The following is a 23,682-nucleotide window of genomic DNA, read 5'->3' on the forward strand; positions in this document are numbered from 1 at the left end:
GAAATGGAGAACTGTTGTCCAATGGGTAAAGTTTCTTTTATGCTAGACAAGTAAGTTCTAGATAACTGCTGTACAAAATAGAGCCTATAGGCCAGGCATGGTGGCTCACACGTCTAATCCCAGTGCTATGGGAGGCTGAGGTGGGTGGATCACTTGAGGTCAGGAGTTTGAGACCAGCCTGGCCAACATGGCGAAACCCTGTTTCTACTAAAAATACAAAAAAATTAGCCGAGTGTGGTGGTGAGTGCCTGTAATGCCAGCTACCGAGGAGGCTGAGGCAGGAGAATTGCTTGAACCCAGGCGGCAGAGGTTGCAGTGAGACAGGATCATGCCATTGCACTCCAGCCTGGGCAAGAGAGTGAGACTCTGTCTCAAAACAAAACAAAAAACAAAATAGAGCCTGGAACATCAAAAATTCTATCTCATTCCTCACTTATGAGTAAGTTCAAACTTCTACTAGAGACCATCGATTCATGACACAAATCAAAGTTCAGCAATTTTTCAAAATGAAACGCCAAGTGATGTCCCCCATTGTTCTGTTGTAAATGGTCTAGAGGGAAGAAGGCAGCTGTGCACCGAATCCCATGAGGAGCACCTGAGATTTCAAGTTGCAGGGCAGGGTCCTCGCTACAGTTATGAGCCCAGCCCATCTCCGACCCAGCCTGTGTTCTCTGCTGGCATCCTCCATGGCTTACAGGCACCTAGCACAGATTTTTATTCTAATCCTGACTGTGTGGTGGTAACTAAACTCTCTGAGGCCACTATCAGAAAGGAAAGTATACTGACCTCACAGAAATACAGTGAAACTAAATGGAGATAAAGAACTTTAATATGTATGTATGAATGGCAAAAGCTGATGTTAGCTGATCCATGGACTTGGATTTCCAATTTGATTAGAGGGGTTAGGTCTGAAAAAGAAGCTAACAAAGTGATTGTATATTTAAATACCATTATATTTTTAGTATTTGAACCATGTGAATGAATTAACCTCTATTTTAAAAATTAAATCAAATGCACAATTTAATCAAATACATACAAGGAAATAAAGGTCACTACTTTGAAAAGCAGAACATTTTCTTCCTAGTATCTTTTTCTTTAAACATAGTTGCAGGTATCTCAGATTTTTAAAAACAATAAGAAAACCCAATTATTTATTTATTTTTAATTTTTAATTTTCATGGGTACATAGGTGTATATACTTACGGGGGCACATGAGATATTTTGATATGGGAATACAGTGCATAATAATCACATCAGGGTAAACGGCCTATCCATCACCTCAAGTATTTATCATTTCTTTGTATTACAAACAATCCAATTATACTTAGTTATTTTTATTTTTATTTGTTTGTTTATTTATTTATTTATTTATTTATTTTTTTTTTTTTGAGACGGAGTCTCGGTCTGTCGCCCAGGCTGGAGTGCAGTTGCACAATCTCGGCTCACTGCAAGCTCCGCCTCCCAGGTTCACACCATTCTCCTGCCTCAGCTTCCTGAGTAGCTGGGACTACAGGCGCCTGTCACCATACCTGACTAATTTTTTGTATTTTTAGGAGAGACAGGGTTTCACCATGTTAGCTAGGCTGGTCTCGATCTCCTGACCTCATGATCCGCCCGCCTCGGCCTCCCAAAATGCTGGGATTACAGGCATGAGCCACCGCACCTGGCCTGTTTATTTATTTTTGAGATGGAGTCTCACTCTGTCACCTAGGCTGGGGTGCAGTGGCGCCATCTCAGCTCAATGCAACCTCCACTTCCCAGATTCAAGCAATTCTCCTGCCTCAGCCTCCCGAGTAGCTGGGATTACAGGCACGCGCCACCACACTTGGCTAATTTTTGTATTTTCAGTAAAGACGGGGTCTCACCATGTTGGCCAGGCTCGTCTTGAACTCCTGACCTCAAACGATCCGCCCGCCTCAGCCTCCCAAAGTGCTGGGATTACAGGCATGAGCCACCGCACCTGGCCCTATGATTAGTTATTTTTAAATGTACAATACATTATTGTTGACTGCAGTCATCTTGCTGTGCTATCAAATACTAGATCTTATTCATTCTATCTAATTATATTTTTGTACCCATTAACCATCCTCCCTTCCCCCTCCTACCCCACTACCCATCCCAGGTAACCATTGTTCTACTCTCTGTCTCAGAGCTCTCAGATATTTTAAAAGTGGGAGTTGAGAATGAAGAAGAAGCTAAAATGACCTGTTCAACTAGTACTTGTTTTTATATTTAAAATCATTCAAAGGATATTAAAGAACAAGAAAATGTCAGGAAAAATGTTATCCCTTTAACAGTAGTCCTTTTTTCTGATCACTAGTTTCTGAAGGTAAAGCATATGAATATTTGTATTTATGTAAACTTGGCTATAATTTGATCACAGTTCTAATTAAATACAGTCTCGTGCAGTCTGTATCCCTTCTAATTAGATATACTTTTAGACATTAAAAATATTCTCCTCCCTCATTTTCTGGTGTTAAATCTTATCAACTAAATAGGAATATTTTTCCAAAGATTGAACATATGGGAGAATTTATGCATTTGTACCTCTGGAACTGTAAGAATCAAAGTAAGTTGCAAGAAAGGAAGTTGGGGCCAGGCACGGTGGCTCACGCCTGTAATCCCAGCACTTTGGGAGGCTGAGGCGGGTGGATCACCTGCAGTCAGGAGTTCAAGGCCAGCCTGGCCAACATGGTGAAACCCTGTCTCTATTAAAAATACAAAATTAGCCGGGCGTGGTGGCGGGCGCCTGTAATCGCAGCTACTCCGGAGGCTGAGGCAGGAGAATGGCTTGAACCCGGGAGGCGGAGGTTGCAGTGAGCCAAGATTGCACCATTGCACTCCAGCCTGGGCAAAAATCGAGACTCCATCTCAAAAAACAACAACAACAACAAAAAAGAAAGGACGTTGGTATTTCTGGAATCTTGCAAGGCTGGTTTAATTGTATTATTGCTTGTAGTTTGGTACCGTATTACCTGTGAACTCTGCAACAAATTCCAAGGGCATACTGATAAAACACTGAGTTCTACAATTATATCTGGGGTTTTTGTGTAACTAAAAGCTTGGTGTAGCTAGTCTTCCCAAGTGTTGTGAAAATACAAAAGGCTTTTATTGTGTTCAAGAAGAATTCAAATAGTTCACAAAAAGTAGAGTTATTTGTTAAAGTGTCTATCTGGTTCTTTTTAGAACTCCATTAGTGGCGAGAGATATTGAAGACAAACCCGGTGATGGCTGTGAACCCTTTATTGACACCAACAGGGCAGCAGACAATCCCACTGATCCCCTCACCATTTGGGCCTCCAACTGTGGACAGGTATTTCTCTTCAATATAATAGTTTGATCAAAGAACAACATGGAAAATCATTACGTTTTGGAATGATGTTAAGTCTAGTGTTGCTTTATTGCCTAATATTATTTCAGTGAACTGTGGTGCAGTAATTCAAGTCAAGACACCCTGCTGGCCTCACCTTCAAGACATCTGCTGTCATTTCTCATCTGAGACCTGCTTGACCTACTCACTCAGCAAATAATTAATGAGCACATACTATATGACAGGCATTGTGCAGGTGCAAACACTGGAGTAATAGTCTTCTAGGGCTGCCATAATAAAATACTGCAGACAGCTGGGCACAGTGGCTCACGCCTGTAATCCCAGCACTTTGGGAGGCCGAGGTGGGCAGATCACAATGTCAGGAGTTTGAGACCAGCCTGACCAAAATGGAGAAACCCCATCTCTACTAAAAATACAAAACATTAGCCAGACATGGTGGTGCAGGCCTGTAATCCCAGCTACTCGGGAGGCTGAGGCGGGAGAATTGCTTGAACCCGGGAGGTGGAGGTTGCGGTGAGCTGAGATCGTGCCATTGCACTCCAGCCTGGGCAACAAGAGCGAAACTCCATCTCAGAAAAAATAAACAAATAAATAAAAATAATAAAATACTACATACTGGATGGTTTAAACAACGGAACTTTATTTCGTGGTTCTGGAGCTGGGAGTCCAAGATCAAGGTGCTGCAGGGTTGGTGTCTGGTGAGGTCTCTCTTTCTGGCTTACAGGCAGACACATGCTCACTGTATCCTCACATAGCCCTTCCTAGTATGCATTTGTAGAAAGGGATCCCTGGTATCTCTTGTTCTTAAAAGGACACTATACTATCGGATTAGGGCCCCACCTTTATAATATCATTTAATCGAAATTACCTCCTTAAAGGCCCTATTCCAAGTACAGTCACATTAGCAGTTAAGGCTTCAACATGCTAATTTTTTGGTGGGGAGGGGAAACAAGTCCATAACAACTGGGTACCCTGGATTTCCCGTGAAGAAACAATTATTTCTGTTCAATAAAAAGTAAATTATAAGTATTTGGGTTGCACACTCTGGAAATAACTTACCTTCCCCTGTTTTTTTGTTTTTTGTTGTTGTTGTTTAGAATATTTTGACATTCAGGAGAGAAAGCAGAACTCATTATTTATCCTTGTTTATGGAGTGTGAACAGTAAAGTGGAACTTCTAGAGACCACTAAAGTTTAGAAAAATAAGTTGTCCACCCAGGTACTCAAACATTGATCCCAGATGGTAAACCCGACCAAAGTATGTCCATTAAATGAGAAAAGAATTTGTGGTCACAGTAGACTGTTGGTCATGAAAAATCAGAGAGCAGTGTTGATTTATTTAAATATTTTTTCCAGACATCCCTAAAACTTAACTTTCCTGCTTTCTCATTTTGTTGTCAGCTGGGTCAATCCTTCGTTAGTGGAGTACTTCCCGATCTTTCCACCATATTTCTCCGTAAATTCATAAAGACTCCAGGACTTTTGTATTTCATCTTGAGAAGAGATGATAGAATCCCATATGGCAATAACAAAATCTCATTGTCTCAGTCATGGAAATTGTGTACTCCAACCTCATTTTACCTATTTTATTTTATATCTTTTTGTTCTCAGAGATGTATTGCCTTCCACCGTAGCTCCAACTGACCCAAGACAGTTTTGCGTTCCTTCCCAATTTGGATCCTCTGTTCTACCAAACACAAATATGCCAAATGTGTTGTCCAATCGGATCTACCCAGGTATGAGCAATAGAAGTTTGGCTCTCATCTGTGGAGTCATTTTGAACTGGATGGATGCATTAAGTTTGCCATCATTTTACTGCTAAATTTTGGAGGCAGATCTGTGTGGTGGTTGTCTCCGTAGTCTCTGTAGTCACCACCTAGGTTCAGATCATGGTGCTACCACTGTGTGGTAGCTGCTTAACTCCTCTAAGTGTCAATTTATTCATGAATAACATGAAGAACTGCAGTATTACTATTTGTCTTATCTTACACATGAGGAACTGATAAAGTTATAAGGAGATTAGATCTGAGAATTAATGGGGCTTAAGGCAGTTTACATGGGCCCAACGGTCATAGTGAGAATTTGGCTTTTATTCTGAGTAAAAAGGGAAGCCATCAAGGGGTTTGAGCAAAAGAGCAACATGGTCTGACTGAAATGTTACCAGAATAATTCTGGCTTCTGAGATGGGGACAAACCTGATGGGATCAAAGTTCTGGGAATAAACTGATGGGAATTAGCAGGCTATTAGAATAGCTAAAAGATTATGACAGCTTGGTCATGGATGGTGGCAGTAGGAATAATAAAGAGTGGTTAAATCCTGTAATTATTTTGATTGTAGAAACAACAGGATTTTCTCACAGTGTGTATGTGGAAGGTGGAAGAAAGAGATACTAAGAATGACATCAAAAATTTTGGTGCAAGTAGTTGGAAAGATGGAGCTGCTGCTCATTGAGTTGAGGAAGACTGTGGAAGGAACAGAGTTCTTGCGGAGGGAGAGAATCAGAGGCTCAGCTTGCTCATATTACATCTGAGATGCCTAACAGACACCCAAGCGGAGAGGTCAGGAAGGCAGCAGGAGTGCAGGGAGAACGTCTGAGGACAACTTAGGGATATACTTTTGGAAGTAATCAGCATATATGAGGCTAGATAAGATCACCTATGGAGAGAGTGCAGATAGAAGAGGTAAAAGGAGCATCTCTGGAACCCACTAACAGAGTCCAGAGATGAGGAAAAGCAAGCAAGGGAGAAGCAAAACAAGTGAGGGGAACCAGTGAGGTAGCAAGAAACCCAGGAGAGCATGGTGGCCTGGAGGCCACAGGAAGAAAGTATGGAATGATTACATCAAGCTAATTACCATATGCCTTATCTCACATATTTATCACCTTTTTTGTTGTTGTTGTTTGTTTGAGATGGAGTTTCACTCTCGTTGCCCAGGCTGGAGTGTAATGGCACAATCTCGGCTCACTGCAACCTCTGCCTCCCTGGTTCAAGCGATTCTCCTGCCTCAGCCTGCCAAGTAGCTGGGATTACAGGTGTGCGCCACCACACCCGGCTAATTTTTGTATTATTAGTAGAGACAGGGTTTCACCCTGTTGGCCATGCTGGTCTGGAACTCCTGACCTAAGTCATCCACCTGCTTCAGCCTCCCAAAGTGCTGGGATTACAGGTGTGAGCCACCATGCCCAGCCATATTTAACACTTTTTGTGGTCAGAAGATTTACAATCATTTTACATTGGACTATTTTAAGGAGAGAGTGAGCAACTGTGTCAAGTGTGCCATCTGCAGAGCAAGTAAGATGAAAACTGAGAATATATCATTAGATTTAGCGCTATGTGGCGGTCATCAGAGATTTTGATGTGAGCAATTTCAGTAGAGTCGTGTTGGTGAAAACATGACTTGTGAGGCCTCAGGAGAGACTAGGAGGTGAGAATTTCCTCAAAATGTTGAAGCTCAAACTGGTGTATCTTCTATTCCCCCCCAAAACCATATTCATAAGTTTATGCTTATCCCTGCTCCACAATTTCAACAACTCTTAATAGATGGGAGCAATGTGAAGGGAAAGCCTGACACAAAAAGAAATAGGATTCACGCCTGGGTCAGGGAAGAGACTGGCCTGCCTGGATTTGAGCATGTTTCTACCACAGGTCACGAATCCATTTAACTGCAATGAGAGCAAGCATCCAAGCAAGGGCCAGATCTGGAACTGGGCCCACCCAGTAAATTTGTTCAAGGACCAAAGGAGACAGTCCAACAGCAGATCCTGGATGGAAGCCACCTGGCAGCAATAACCCAGTAATCTGCAGCCCATGATTACAGACAACAGGCCAATAGACTAGTAAAACAGCTGCACTGCAGGCCAGGTGTGGTGGCTCATGCCTATAATCCCAGCACTTTGGGAGGCAAAGGCGGGCAGATCACAAGGTCAGAAGTTTGAGACCATCCTGGTCAACATGGTGAAACCCCGTCTCTACTAAAAATATGAAAATTAGCCAGGTGTGGTGTCACATGCCTGTAGTCCCAGCTACTTGGGAGGCTGAGGCAGGAGAATCACTTGAACCCGGGAGAGGGAGGTTGCAATGAGCCGAGACCATGCCATTGCACTCCAGCCTGGACTTAGGTCAGGTCTCCAACCTCAAGGCTGAAGTATAAGAGAAAGCATGGGTGAGATAAGGCCTCAGTCCTACAAAAACTGAGCTACTAAGTAAGTTAGCAAAATAGAAACTAAGACAGGGATCTGTTTACAAAACAGGGTTGTTAGGTAGCAGTGAATTATACAACTGAACTAACATTAAGTTTGATATTGCCTGTTTGGGAAAGAGAAAGTATGGGAGAAGGTTTCTTGAGACCAGACCTCAGAGGGTTCTAAAATCCAGGCAGTTAGTGTTGTGCTCTCTAGACTGGACTTCTTGCACAGACTTTCTCTGTGTCCGTGGGCAGTATGCCATGAACTGGTAGCTTCATGCATGCCAGCTGTCTAAAAGAGAGTATCTCAAAGCCATAGAACTACAAAAAACCTAGAGCTTTACAGTTAGAAGGATTCCTGGTGATCACCTCATCTAACTCCTTGATTTTACAGATAACGAAGAACCTCATTTTTAAAAAAGATCTAGTATGATTTCTTTCAAGATAGATTATTAGTATAAATTTAATGCACTTTACTGGTTTGGTGCAAAGTGAGTATAAAAAATTGTTTCTGGCTGGGTGCGGTGGCTCACGCCTGTAATCCCAGTACTTTGGGAGGCCGAGGCAGGCAGATCACGAGGTTAGGAGATCGAGACCAGCCTGGCCAACATGGCGAAACCCCATTTCTACTAAAAATACAAAAATTAGCTGTGGCATGCGCCTGTAATCCCAGCTACTTGGGAGGTTGAGGCAGGAGAATTGCTTGAACCTGGGAGGTGGAGGTTGTAGTGAGCCAAGATCACACCACTGCACTTTAGCCTGGATGACAGAGCAAGACTCTGTCTCAAAAAAAAGGATAGATTGTAAATCTTCTGACCACAAAATGTGATAAATATGTGAGGTGAGGCATATGGTAATTAGCTTGATTTAATCATTCCACAATGTATACATATATCAAAACATCACATGGTACCCAAAAAATACATATACTTTTAAAAGACCAAAAAAGGCACAGATCACGAGATTCACAAATCACTTCATCTTTTTCCTATTAAAGTATGGCAGGAAAATGCCACCAGTCATGAGACCAACAATTAAAGAACAAAAAATTATCTGGTATTTGTCATGCTATCACCAACGTGACTCTAAGATACCCAACTGCAATGATCTGATACCATTTCCAAAATTGTGCGCAATTGCTGGTTTGTTTTTTTCAGATACTGTTGTACATTGTTATAGTTTATTTTATTATTTTCAAATGCATGTTTTTAATTTATTTGTGGGGTGGGATGGTGGTTTTCTTTTTTAAGGTTGGGGCATTTTACCACCTGAATCCATAAAGGCAGTGGCCAGAAGGAATGAAATGATTCAAAGGCATCATACTGCCAGGTAATTTGGCAATGTTGTTTTATTTATTCTCTATTCATTCACTTGCTCATTTATTCACTTGTTATCTTCATATAACAAATGAATAGATGAATATATATAACAAATAAATACACACACACAAATTACTTACATAAAGTATTTCAGGCAGATTACAAAAAGAAACATAGTCTGCTCTGCCTATGGAGTAGCCATTCTCTATTCCTTTACTTTCTTAATAAACTTGCTTTCACTTAAAAAAAAAAGAAAAGAAAAGAAAAGAAAGAAAAAGAAATGAATACAAACATGTATTGCAGGTTGGTTAAGGATAAAAGCAAGATTAGAAATCACGGCCGGGCGCAGTGGCTCAGGCCTGTAATCCCAGCACTTTGGGAGGCCGAGGTGAGTGGATCATGAGGTCAGGAGTTCAAGACCAGCCTGGCCAAGATGGTGAAACTCCGTCTCTACTAAAAATACAAAAAAATTAGCCAGGGGTGGTGGCAGGCACCTGTAATCCCAGCTACTCAGGAGGCTGAGGCAGAGAATTGCTTGAACCTGGGAGGAGGAGGTAGCAGTGAGCCGAGATTGCACCACTGTGCTCCAGCCTGGGCAACAGAGTGAGACTCCGTCTCAAACAAATAAAAAGAAATCACACAGTGAAGCTAACAGTAGTATTAGTACACAGATTGCAAAAGACCATCAGTGTCCCATAATTAAAATGCCTACGACTCCTCTGAAATTCATATTGGCATTACTGTCTTAAATGACTTCAATTTTGCGCAAAGATAGGAGCCAAGTTTGCCTACCTGACTTCAGATTATGCCATCAGAACTCAGACAACACCCATGTCAGCCCAACAGTGGCCTTCAGCTATAGTACCCAGGAGAAAGAAAAGTATAACAATGAATAGGGTATGGCCCCAGGGTAAGAGAAGGCAGAGTCAACTTTCTCATCGCTGAACCCAAAGGGATCCAGTTGAGGACCAAAAAGCAAAGTGAAGTAAGCAAAACTACCGAGTCTTTCCCTCTGCTCTTCCCCAGCCACTTGCATTTATTTATAAATATTGAGACTTGCAATGTCTAATTGTCTTTCCTGAATCTCACTAAGATTATTTTGCAGGGTTTGAAAACCTCTTCCCAGTACTTTAGGTTTTTTGAGGATTAATCTCTGGCAAGGAACTAGCTGTGCTGCGTAAGCCCCATCCCTGCTAAATTTGCCTCGTCTGTTTGGAGTTAACACTCTAAAGACTGGCCTTTGGACTTCCATTGAGACTTAGACAAAGCTTCAGATCTTACTCAAAACTCTCCTTCCCAGTGGTTTTGTGGGGGATTCATGTTTCCACCAAACAAACTTCAGATAAACAGTGTGAGGACTATTTTAGGGAAGGCAAGGGGTCACTAAAATTACATTTATAGTGGTTTTCTTGGGCTGTATAAAATATATTGTTTTGTTTTTAGGACAGAAATGGAAATGTATGCTATTTACCAGCAAAGGAGAATGGAAAAAATTAATCCCAAGGGACTAGCAGGCCTAGGGATACCCTTCCTCTATGGCTCCAGTGTCCCAGCTGCCCCCGCTGCCTACCATGGCAGGAGCATGCTCCCTGCCGGTGACCTGCATTTTCACAGAAGCACCCTCAGAAACCTTCAGGGAAACCCCATGCTAGCGGCAACTGCACCACACTTTGAGGAGAGCTGGGGGCAGAGATGTCGTCGACTCAGGAAAAATACAGGGAATCAAAAAGCTCTAGACAGTGATGCTGAGAGTTCCAAAAGTCAAGCAGAAGAAAAAATCCTAGGTCAGACTCATGCAGTTCCCTATGAAGAGGATCATTATGCAAAAGACCCAGACATTGAAGCACCCAGCAACCAGAAGTCAGGTGAAACGAATGAAAAGCCAACGACAGCTCTTGCCAACACCTGTGGAGAGCTCGAGCCCACCCACAGGAAACCCTGGGGGTCTCACACCACTACCCTGAAAGCAAAGGCCTGGGACGATGGGAAAGAGGAGGCTTCAGAGCAGATTTTTGCAACCTGTGATGAAAAGAATGGGGTTTGCCCTCCAGTTCCTCGACCATCTCTGCCAGGTGGGTGTCCAGGGGCCAATGGCAGATCCTCATTAACTACAGGTTGCCAAGTCCGTAGGTTACTACATAATAAACTGTAACCATCCTGCCTCTTTTTATCTTTCTTTCTTTTCTTTTTTTTTTTTTTTTTGAGACGGAGTCTCGCTCAGTCGCCCAGGCTGGAGTGCAGTGGCGCAGTCTCGGCTCACTGCAACCTCCGCCTCCCGGGTTCACGCCATTCTCCTGCCTCAGCCTCCCGAGTAGCTGGGACTACAGGAGCATGCTGCCACGCCCGGCTAATTTTTTTGTATTTTTATTAGAGCCGGGGTTTCACCATGTTGGCCAGGATGGTCTCAGTCTCCTGACCTCGTGATCCGCCCGCCTCGGCCTCCCAAAGTGCTGGGATTACAGGCGTGAGCCACCGCGCCCGGCTTTATCTTTCTTTTTCTTAATCCTGCTTGGAATTACCTTTTCTTAGCATCATTTTATTCTATCAGTGCTAATAAGCCATATCAGTGAAACTAGCCTCTGTTTATATTTTGCTATATAGAGAATTTTCAACAAAGGCTGGGAAGGTAAATATCTTGGGAAACATAATAGAATTTTAATTTAAGATTTTAATGTAATTTAATGTTCATTTCTTCAACACAAAGCAGAGAGGCTTCTTGCTTCAAAGTGTGAATTCTATCTCCCTGATATTTAAGTATATGAAAAAACAGGCAATTAAGCAGAAGTATTACCTTTCAGTGTCCAATACTGTTGATACTTTCAAATTTAAAAATACTAATGCACTTCATGACAGAAACACACACTGAATAGTTTTCTAGAACTCCTTTAGATAAAAAAAAAATATTTTAAGACACAGGGATTGTGAAGGGCATGTAATACAGCCACCATACCAACTGTTTCCCTACAAAGTGTTAATTTGCCATTCTGATGAAAATGTAGCTAAATTATTGTCTCATCTCGAAAGCAGGATAATCACCTATCACAAAAACATAGTAACATTAATCTGGAGAATAGAATCCATGGGGCATTTCTGTTGTAATCTGAGAGAAGCTGGTGCAAACCTGGAACTTGTTTACTTCAATAAATGCTATCAGTAAAGATCTTTTCAGAGAAAGAAAAGAAAGGAGGCAGCTGAAGCATTTAGAAAACATCTCCTAGTAAGTCTTAATATCTTGTAAGGCATTTGCAAATCAAGACCACTCTGGGGTGATAGAATATAAGGAAATTAATGTAACTATACATAAACCTGTATGTATTTTATGCCACAATTTCTTTCCATTTTAAAGGAACACATGCACTGGTTACAATTGGGGGGAATCTTTCTTTGGATGAAGATATTCAGAAGTGGACCGTGGATGATGTGCACAGCTTCATTAGCAGCCTTCCAGGTTGTTCAGACTATGCTCAGGTGACTTAATGTTTAAGTATTTCCATACAAGAAAAACAGTTTGAAATATCTTTCCTGCATAATGAATTAGGTCAAACTTGCACTGTGCCTCCAGAAAGGATTCCTACTAATCTCTCTTTTTTATGCCAGTGTCTACCCTGGGACAGGTCTCTGATTGGTGGAACTTGGGTCATATACCCACACCCCAGCATCAGGGGAGGCTGGGAAAGCCATTGTCTGTCTTTAGCTTCTTTCCTATCAAGACTCCTAAGAAGTAGGAATTCTCCCAAAATTAGAAGAAGGTTCAGAAGCTGAACATCCAAAAAGAATGGGAAATAATGACTACATTCCCTACTTATCCACATAGCAAACATTTTTGGAGCACAGACTTCTGGGTGAGAAGTTTTAGGTTACTCACTGTAAGTAACAGGAATATATACTTCATTCTAAAAAGAACAAGAAGGCAATATCTGAAAAGTTAGAAAATCATTATTTTAAATTCTGTATTTATGCTGGGACAATATATAAAAATGTATACAACATATTCAATCTGGCATAAAATACCATTTTAAAAAACTATAATGAACTATCAGGGCAGTTAGAAACAAAACTAGCCTCACTAGTATTGAAAAATTTGTGACAAAAGTCATAGGTTGGTAAAATTTTGAAGTTTATGTCAATGCTACATTTTCATGCATTTAGTTTACTTTTTCGAGTTATTTAATAATACAATTCTAAGCAATAAAGTGCCTACTAAATCTAGTATCATTTTTGGTTTGCATGTTAAAGGAAAAGAAAGCAAGAAAAGGATATTAAGGTTTAACTACGTCATAATTAACTGATACTAGAGCTGATTATTTTCCAGATCTGTTTTGTGAAATGTTTGTCTACAGTGAGATACTGTTAACTCTTTTTCTTTTTATTATTATTATTTTTTAGTTCAGTTTATGGGACTTATGGAAAAACTATATAGAGCAGTTACTAAGAATATAGCTTCTGAAGCCAGAAAGTACAAATTCAAATCCTGGCTTTTCTATTTTCTGGCTGTGTGACCTAGGACAAGTTGCCTCCTTTCTCTGTGCCTCAGTTGTTTTATCTGTAAAATGAAGATAGTCATAATAATACATTTTCAGAGGATTTTTGTGAGCATTAGAGTGCATGGCACCTTGTAAATACTCAATAAACATGAATTTCATCATTATACCCAAGAGACGGCCAAACCTCAAGTTACTTATGAAGCAAGTTGTGTTCTTCAAGTCACCCATTTTTGTCTTTTGCATAACCTGATAAAAAGTTTTTGGCCTACTCTACCCTGTTCAATGGTTATAACCTTATTTTTAAAAATTAGTCATTAGTCATGGGTAAGCCACTTTTTAAGTTTATCTATACCACTTCAAGTGCCATGTCAACCACGGGTTCAATTAAGTTGCTAACTTCTGATAACAACCGGAAGAACAACCCTTATTTAATAAGCATGTGATTGCTCAGATCTGGCACATTGAATTTGAACTCTGATTATTCTTAGTGATCCATAGTCAGAAAAGTGCAATTTATAATAATAGCTCTTGTAATAAATAATATTACATGCTTTTCATAGTTTAAAATCCCAAATGTCCCCTTGTGGGTACACAGAAGTCACATAAACATGAGTACTCCAAACTCTGCTGACTCATTATCTCTCACTGACAGGATGTCAGCGCCCTCTTCCCTACCCCAAGAAGTGGTAGCAATTATTTCTAGATATGTCTCAAATTTGTTTAGGATCAAGTCCTGCTTTAGTTTCCCCATTAAAGTATACTCCCTCCAAGTGACAGCAGGTGGCATCAACTGAAAGATGTCACTGCTGTGCTGTGCCTGCCCCCAGCTATGCTCTGTGATGTTATTTTATACAGAAATGGGGAGATGCCCTCTGGATGCAACAGCCCTGAAGCAGCACTGCTTGTACCCCACTCTCACAAGGATGCTTGTCTAAAATGTCCCATCAGGTGTTACTCATAGTTACTCATAGCCCCTTTCTTTTTTTTTTTTTTTGAGACAGAGTCTTGCTCTGTCGCCCAGGCTGGAGCGCAGTGGCATCATCTCTGCTCACCACAACCTCTGCCTCCTGGGTTCAAGCGATTCTCCTGCCTCAGCCTCCCGAGTAGCTGGGACTATAGGTGCACACCACCACGCCTGGTTAATTTTTTGTATTTTTAGTAAAGACAGGGTTTCATCGTGTTGGCCAGGCTGGTCTCGAACTCCTGACCTCATGTTCCGCCCACCTCGGCCTCCCAAAGTGCTGGGATTACAGGCATGAGCCACCGCGCCCAGCCCCATAGCCCCTTTCTTTAAATGAGTTGGACCAAGGTGCTGAGATTAGCTGGCATTAAACCCACTGTCCCCCAACTATCCTCTTACTCCCCATCTCTGCCTTAGGTGCCTACTCAGCAACTTCTCACCACTCACCTCCTGTAGGTAGAAAAAGAAATTCAGCAGAAAAAAAATAACAACTAAAACCCAAAGCCCTGAGTGCAAATGAACTCTTTTAAATAGGTATAGAGAAAGGATTGGTGGCTCAGCTGTTAAGGAACATTCAGGAGAGCCTGCAACATATTTTGTTCCAAGTAAATGTCTAGTTCAGAGGACTCAGCAGATAAAATATCCTCTCTCTAAAAAGAACTGAAATTACTGAAAATATGTACACATTTATATCATTACACATGGCCCAAACTGCTCTGGTGAGAAAGAAAGGGGTACATCTGAGCGACAGGGACATGTCTGTGTCCTCGCCCCAGGCCCTGAGTACATCCACCATGGCTGAGGGTTAGATCCTCACACATTTCAGTCCCCTGGCTGCCAACCTACCTCTGCTTGAAAATTTATCCACTTGGTTCCTCCTTTGGATGCTCACAAATTGTCAGGTGCACACTACCACACCCAGCTAATTTTTTTTAAAGAGATGGGGGTCTACTATGTTGCCCAGGCTTGTCTCAAACTCCTGGGCTCAAGTGATCCTCCAGCCTTAGCCTCCCAAGTAACTGAGATTACAGATGTGAGCCACCACACCTGGCTCTTTAACTTATATTAGCCATTTTCTATAATTTGCTTAATTAAAATAGGAAAAGAAATAATTACTTAATGCAGTTTGTTGGGGGACGGCTGGCTCAGCGCTGAGAGAGGTGGCCAGGGAATGGTGGGAGCTGCAGTGGTGGTGGCAGTGGCTGGGGTGATAAGCACAGCCTGGGGCTGCCCCTCCTCGGGGGCCACGCTGCATTGCACTGCGTGGGTAGCCACGAGCGAGTCTAGGACGCAACGGGAACTGTGGAAGGTGCATCCACAAATGGACCAATGTGTGTAATGATGGAATCTCCTTACTAACCATTACCACCGGCTCTCCTTGATAAGTGAGCCAGAGAGTGGGTCAGGGGAGAAGAAAAGAGGTCAACATGAAGCTAAAGCGGTGAGTCATGCTGTTAGCAATTCTTGTCATCTTTATCTTCACCAAAGTTTTCCTGATTAACAACTTAGATACATCAACTGCCAAGCGGCGTTTCACTACTTGATCCCCTGAGGGCTTTTCACCGAATGATGACTGGCTTGTGGATGGAGCGGTCACCCAAGTTGGACCACACGTTGCAGTCTTCCTAGGAGATTGCAGCCCAGTGGGTGGTTCCCTAGGAAGTGTACTGTGAAGAGACACCAGAGCTGGGGGCAATCATGCATGCCATGGCCACCAAGCAAATTATTAAAGCTGATGTGGGTTATAAAGGGACACAGCTGAAAGCCTTACTGATCCTTGAAAGGGAACAGAAAGTTGTTTTCGAACCTAAGTAGTATAGCCGAGACTGTGTATTGGAAGGGAACCATATGCCAGTTATGATAGACACAATGCGGAGGTAGCAGCCTTTCACTTGGACAGGATTGTGGGTGTCCCAGAGCCCTGCTGATGGTGGGCAGATCCGTTCATCTTCAGACAGAGATCAAGCCTGTTACCATGGAGCAGCTGTTGAGCCCCTTCCTAACTGTAGGAAAAATACTTGTTTTTATGGGAAGTGTTATTACTACCAAGAAACAGAATCAGCTTGTGCCGATGGAGACACAGTGGAAAAATCTGTCACACTTTGGCTTCCAGATGTGTGGCCTCTCCAGAAACACTGACACCCGTGGGCCAGGACTTACTGAAAAGGCAAATTGGCCAGGTGGGAGTATGATGAGCGCTACTGTGAGGCTGTGAAGAAAACGTCCCTTTATGACTCTGGCCTGTGCCGCCTGGACACCATTAACACAGCTGACTTTGATTACCTGATTGACAATGCTGACTGCCATTACTATAAGAACTTTCAAGATAATGAGGGCGCCAGTATGCTCATCCTTCTTGATAATGACAAAAGCTTTGGGAACCCCTTGCTGGATGAAAGAAGCATTCTTTCCCCCCTTCTATCAGTGTGGGATCACTCAGGTGTCTACCTGGAACAGACGGAACTACCTACAGAATGGTGTGCTGAAGTCTACCTTAAAATCTGCCATGGCCCATGACCCCCTCTTCCCAGTGCTCTCTGATCCTCATCTGGACGCCATGGACCAGTGGCTCCTGAGTGTCCTGGCCACCGTGGAGCAGTGCACTGACCAGTTTGGGATGGACACTGTATGGTGGAAGACACAATGCCTTTCTCCCACTTGTAATTCTCAATACAAAATAAGTGAAACTTCTTTTTACAAAGATAGAGAAGCAGCACAATCAATTCCAAATGGTATGAAATGGATTGGAAATGGCCAGCAGTAAGTTCTGGTGACAGGGGACAGGGTGGCCTTGGATGTCTTTGGTGTTTTCTGTAGTAGAAACTAAAGCAAAGACCACAAGTTTCAGAGCATGGAGATGTTCCTGCTGAATCACCTTCTGAATTCCTCAGCAATTGCCCATTCTAGCAATAGGCATCATAGTTGGTCAGTCTTAATTCCCAGGCCAAAGGACAATCAGACATTTGCATAGATGAATACTGGGATTGGCTCTGGAGTGTGTGTTTTGAGTTGAACATTTCAGTCCTTTCTCCACACTGGTGCATATTGTGGAAAAATATATGTAAACATTCATGACTAAAATCTATTAGAACACAAGGTTCCCAGTACAGTAGCTTTCCAAGAAGATTCTACTTTTTAGCTGGTCCTGAGTCATGCCCTCTGAGGCATGGAGCACAGAGTGGAAACAAGACCAATGTGGTTCCTCTTCTTGTGGCACTCATAGTCCAGAAGAGGGGCACCAGTGAGTGATCCCACATCCATACGAGCACGTTGTGAAAGGCGGGTACAGAGCATGGTGGGAACACATATGAGGGACTCATGGCCTCCTAAAGGAAGAGGCCTCTAAAGTGAGACCTGAAAGTCAAGAGGAGAGGTGAGGCAGGAGGGAGATAAAGGAGGAATTTCCAGGTGAGGGCCAGAGCCAGAGAAAACTTTAATATGGTTGGGACTTTGAGAGTAGTTCCCAGTGCTACAGAGGGCCAGGGCCAAGGTGGGAGAGGTGGGGAGAGCAAGACGAGACTGGAGAGGTGGACAGGGCCAGGTCACAGAGCCCAGAAGACCCAGTGAAGGACTATGGCTTTATTCTGGAGGCAGTCAGGTTTTAAGTAGGGAGCGGCATGGTTAGCTTTATATTGCAGAAAGATCACTCAGGTTGCTTTTATGAAAACAAGTTGAAGAGGACAAGACAGAGGGGAAGCCTATTCAGATAAGCAATGATGGAGTTCTATCCAGGGTGGGAGCAGTGGGGGCAGGCGGATAAGAACACAACCCAGAGGAGGCAGGGCAAGATGGCCAAAAAGAAGCCTCCACCAATGGTCCTCCCTTCCGGAACACCATATGGAGCAACAATCCACACACAAAAAAACCACCTTCATAAGAACAAAAAATCAGATGAGCAATCACAGTACCTGGTTTTAACTTCATGTCACTGAAAGAGGCACTGAAGGGGGTAGGAAAGATAGTCTGGAATTGCCCACACCATCCCTCTGCCGTCCCCTAGAAGTGACCGCGTGGTATGGAGACAGAATCTGTGCTTTTGTGGGCGGGGACACGGTAATTGTGGGACTCTGCATTGGAACTCAGTGCTGCCCGGTCACAGCACAATGAAAACTATGTAAGAGGCCAAACTGGCACGATTTAGCTTCTGAGTTAAAGATACATGTTAGGGAGCCTTCAGCATATACAGCCCATCATTGAAGCTGAGCAAAGCTGAAATGAATCAGGAAGACCAAAGGGACCTGAGTCAGAAGCCTAAGAAACAGGAGCTGGCAAAGGTGACCTTGAAGGAGAGAACAGGGGTACCCAGGAGGGAGCAGCCTCATGACAGAAAGGAAGAGCAAGCACTGTTCATGAAGGCACAGTCAACAATGTCAGATGCAGCCAGGAACTTCAGAAATAGAACAACTGCAAAATGTCTGCATGTTTGGTGGGACAGAGGCACCCGGAAGCCTGAGGAAAGCAGGCTTAATGGAATGGTCGGGGCAGAGCTCAGATTCCCTGAGACTGCAGAATGACTGGGAAATGAGAACGTGAAAGCAGGGAGCGTCGAAACCCTTTGGAGAAATCTGGCTGTGAAGGGAGTGAGAGACATGAGGCAGCATTTGGAAATGGAGTTTGAGTATTTTCATTATTTTTGTTTGTTTAATGATGGTAGAGACTTATTTAAATCCCAGTGGGAAAGAGCCAGCAGAAGAGGAGAGACTGAAGAGAAAAGAGGGAATTATCTATCCCCTCTGGAAGTGGGAGGCGTGAGGACCCACAGTATATGTGGAGAGATCGTCTTTAAATGGTGCAAAGACCTCTCTTCCATTGTATCGTGACAGTGGGAGAAAATAAAGGATTTTGGTTCATTGGTCAGAATTAGAGGGAGTTCTTATCTACTGGTTTTTGTTTTCTGTTTGTTTTTTTTGTTTTTGTTTTTGTTTTTTTTTAGTTAGGAAGCGCTATGATCTACTGAAAATGAGGGAAGGCTCTGCCTACAAAGTCTAAAGTTTGAGGAGGGTGGAGATAGCTTGAAATAGAAGGGAGAGAAAGCTCAACAGTGAATATAGAAGGATTTCCAGGCAAGTTGAAGTTGAAGATCATGAAATTACGGTCCTATCAATCTGCCTAGATTTTGTATCCCTCTATCTGCCTGGAATCTTTGTCCACCAGCAGCCTTCCTGGCTTTCAGAGAAAGGAAGGCATGCCACGTCCACTACAGTTTCAGGACTAACAGACCTGCTGGAAAGGTCCGGTAGGGAAAGCTCTCAGCAGCATTTCCCTCTCCTCCCTTTACCATGCATCTAAGGCATGGCCAGCAGATACCACATCTGTAAATGTGAGACATGAAATTTATCCATAACAGGTTTAACCCGCATCCCTTTACTTAGAGCATTTACTCATTCATTCATTTATCCAGCCGTATTTATTGTACATCTTCTTACCATATGCCAGCCTCTGTATTAGGGGTACATTGGTCAATAAAACACGGACCTGGCCCTCAAATAATCCCTATTCCTGGTTGGAACTGAGTTCTATAAACAGAGAATTACAGTTGATTACAAAGGTTATTAAACAGCACAAGCAATGTGCTACTGAGCACAGAAAAGAGAGCAACTAAAAAAAGGTTTTACAAATTTTTCTGTCATCCTCAAGCAGTCTTAATGTTTTCTCCAAAACTAAAATATCTAGGTGGTAAAATAACTTTTTTAGAAAAAGACATTCGGACAAAGTTAACACCTTTTGTATTTGTGAAGGTATTTAAAGATCATGCAATTGATGGAGAAACTTTGCCGTTACTCACAGAAGAGCACCTTCGAGGCACTATGGGATTGAAGCTAGGGCCGGCACTAAAAGTTCAATCACAGGTATGGTGATTTTATATAACTAATTATGTATTAATGGCACAAAGCTTAATACAAATATGTTACTTTTATCTTGTTGTAATATAAATAATACTTATTTAACTTCTTTATTGCTTTCCCTCTGTGGTTGAGGACATAATAGAAGTGAGGGACCCTGAAAACATTGGATGGGATGGTGGTACACATTCCTAGATATAACTGGGAAGATGATAAGCAAGGATGCACTGGTAAATGTTTAACAAGTAGTTCTCTTTGAAAAAAAAAATGAGCCCCAATTTGTAATATCTCCAATTTCTGTGGTGTAAATTACTCACACCGTGGCTGAGAAACTCCTAATGTCACTGAATACTGTCATCCTCCGAGAAATCATCATCCCACTCGGGAGTGCTGCCCTCCTCGCTCTGGGCCCATGACACTTGGGGGTGACTATCCTGAAATGGGAAAAGATGCATAGCAGCACCCCGCTTTAGAGTATTTCTACCAGATACAATTTCAAATATAATAGGTGTGAATAACGTCAAGAGCAGAAGTAATAATAATAGTAAAATAATTAGGTAAAAACAATTAAAAAGTGATGAGCCTTAAGCATGTATTACTTTTGTTGTGCATAATTTATTTAATATGATGCTTTGACTTAATTTTTAATAATGATGTATTTAACAACTGGCTTGCAAACTTCCTAAACATTTAATAATTGGCTCTTGTGAGTTAGCCAACCCCAGCACGCCACTTCTCACTACCTCCACCACTCCATCCTGGTCTCAGGCACCATCGTCTCTCATTGGATGACTGTATTGGCCTTCTTTTTTTTTAATTTTAATTTTTATTTTAAGTTATAGGGTACATGTGCAGGTTTGTTGCATAGGTAAACATGTGCCATGGTGGTTTGCTGCACCTATCAACCCATCACCTAGGTATTAAGCCCAGCATGCATTAGCTATTTATCCTGATGCTCTCCCTCCCCCCATCCCAACCCCTGACAGGCCTCAGTGTGTGTTGTTCCCCTCCCTGTGTCCATGTGTTCTCGTTATTCAGCTCCCACTTATAAGTGAGAACATGCGGTGTTTGGTTTTCTGTTCCTGCATTAGTTTGCTGAGGATAATGGCTTCCAGCTCCATCCATGTCCCTGCAAAGGACATGATCTTGTTCCTTTTTATGGCTGCATAATATTCCATGGTGTATATGTACCACATTTTCTTTATCCAGTCTATCACTGATGGGCATTTGGGTGATTCCATGTCTTTGCTATTGTGAATAGTGCTGCAATGAACATATGTGTGCATTTATCTTTGTAATAGAATGATTTATATTCCTTTGGGTAAATAGCCAGTAATGGGATTGCTGGGTAAATGGTATTTCTGGTTCTAAATCTTTGAGAAATCATGCATTGGCCTTCTAACTGCTCCCCCTGCTTCTGCCGTTGCCCACCCAGAGTTGATTCACAAAACAGTAAAAGTGGTCCTTTTAATATATAAGATGGATCATGTCACTCTTCTGCTCGAGATTCTAAAATAGCTCCCCATTGCCTTCAGAGCCAAAGCCAAAGACCTATGTCATTTGTGCTCCTCCTCACATGCCACCACCATTACTGTCCTGACCTCACCATCTACTTTTCTCCCCCTCAGTAATTCCACTATTGCTCAGCTGCCCCTGCTTAGAGCCACCTTGATACCCTGTTTTACATCTGTAAACACTATAATTCTGAGAGAAAGAAAAAGCCCACCACATCCTACAATTGTGACCCCCACAACTATATATTAATAGATGTTCCATGCCTGAAATTACCTCAGCCTCTCTGCGATGTGTGTTTAATGCTGAGTCAATGAAAAAAATTCATAGAATTGATTACTATAATTATTTTGTCTTAAAAGGTATCTCAGCATGTGGGAAGTATGTTCTACAAGAAAACTCTTTCATTTCCTATAAGACAAGCATTTGATCAACCAGTAGATACATCCCCTCTTCTGGATCCTAATTCCTGGAGTGATACAATGAGCATTTTTTGTCCCCAGGATACAATAATTCCTAAAGGAATTGAGCGAGATAGTATGAGAAACTAAAAGCCCTCAAGGAGGAAGAATAGTCTTAGCCAGTTTTCCAAAGAGCCTAGGATATTACGAAGGATGTGTGAGGATTTCCCAGTACTGGATGGAGAATGAGGAGAGAAAGTCAGCCTTCCTGGGGCTGTCATGGAGGAGACTTGCCCAAGGGGCTTCCCTGCCAGGGCTGAATGACCCCAGCACCAAATGACTGGAGATGCATCCTTAGGAGCAAATGCTAATGAAGGGGAGATTTACAAACATCAAGAAAGCTGCAGATGGATGTTTCCATGAAGAAATCTCTGAAGAAACCAAAAGAGCTGAAACTGAAAAAAGAGCTCCCTCCCTTTCTTCACTCATTTTCCATTCCCAAACCCTGAAAGAGATAAAGGCAACCCAATGAAACCACAGAGAGGCAGAAGAGAACGGGCAGAAGTACAGAACAGAAATGGAGAAGCTGACCATGACTCCACCTTTTCTCATTCCAGATTTCCAGCGTGAAGCAGGCCCAAGCTAGGGAAGGTGAGAAGCTTTAACCTTAAATTTTCGAGTTTTGGCCAGGCGCGGTGTCTCACGCCTGTAATCCCAACACTTTGGGAGGCTGAGGCAGGAGGATCATGAGGTCAGGAGATTAAGACCAGCTTGGCCAACATGGTGAAACCCCGTCTCTACTAAAAATACAAGAAAAAATTAGCTAGGCCTGGTGGTGCGCGAGTGTAGTCCCAGCTACTCGGGAGGCTGAAGCAGGAGAATTGCTTGAACCTGGGAAGCGGAGGCTACAGTGAGCTGAGATCGTGCCACTGCACTCCAGCCTGGGTGACAGAGCAGGACTCCGTCTCAAAAAAAAAAAAAAAATCGAATTTGACTATTATTCATGACTAGGTATTTTATTTCTGAAATAAAACTACGTTATGACTGAAAGTGACTGGAGGACTGCTTTTTATCTGAGAGGGAGGTGAAAAGTCATAGTATCCACTTGAGATTTCATCCAAGGGGTGGGGAAGTTATCTCTGCAAAGCAGGTTTGAGCTGGCAAGGTGGAGTGCTCTCTGCTCACACCCTGTGGAATCCCACATTTTCAACTTGATGTTTAACAGAATGTCTCTGAAAGGATAAACAAGAAAATGATGACAGTTTGCTCAAGGAGGGTATTGGCTAACAGGATATGAAGTCTTCTTACTATATACATTCTTGTACATTTTGAATTTTTAACCATGAGAATATATTTTCTATTTAAAAAATTTACATTTAACATGAGCAAACTCTAGAAAGCAGCCTCTGAGATGGCCCACAAGGATCCCTGCATCCTGGTATCCCAAGGCCTTGTGTGATCTACTCCGCTTGAGGGCAGGCTGGGGGTATTGAGGCTTTTCTAATGAACAGAATACAGAAGGCGTGATAGATAGGATGTCACTTTTGTGGCTTCTGTCTTGGGTGCTCGCTCTCTCTCTCTCTGGATTTCTCACTCTTGGGGAAGCCAGATTCTTTGTCTCCAGGCAGCCCTGTGGAGAGCCCCACATG

General features: G+C 42.6%; 1 protein-coding gene and 1 pseudogene across 1 annotated transcript; both read left to right on the top strand.

The window, feature by feature from the left end:
• The first annotated feature begins 596 nt into the window (after nt 1-596).
• Nucleotides 597-23,082, top strand: SAMD7 (sterile alpha motif domain containing 7). Its single transcript, XM_055381437.2, has 8 exons — nt 597-833; nt 3,187-3,313; nt 4,942-5,066; nt 8,764-8,842; nt 10,276-10,904; nt 12,179-12,300; nt 20,016-20,126; nt 21,995-23,082. The coding sequence occupies exons 2-8, from the start codon at nt 3,228-3,230 to the stop codon at nt 22,181-22,183; spliced, it is 1,341 nt and encodes a 446-aa protein (XP_055237412.1). The 5' UTR covers nt 597-833; nt 3,187-3,227; the 3' UTR covers nt 22,184-23,082.
• LOC109026189 (glycosaminoglycan xylosylkinase-like) lies at nt 15,705-16,941 on the top strand (annotated as a pseudogene).
• Nucleotides 23,083-23,682: the final 600 nt, after the last annotated feature.

The sequence above is a fragment of the Gorilla gorilla genome, chromosome 2 (assembly GCF_029281585.2).
Source record: "Gorilla gorilla gorilla isolate KB3781 chromosome 2, NHGRI_mGorGor1-v2.1_pri, whole genome shotgun sequence".
NCBI classification, from domain to species: Eukaryota; Metazoa; Chordata; class Mammalia; order Primates; family Hominidae; genus Gorilla; species Gorilla gorilla.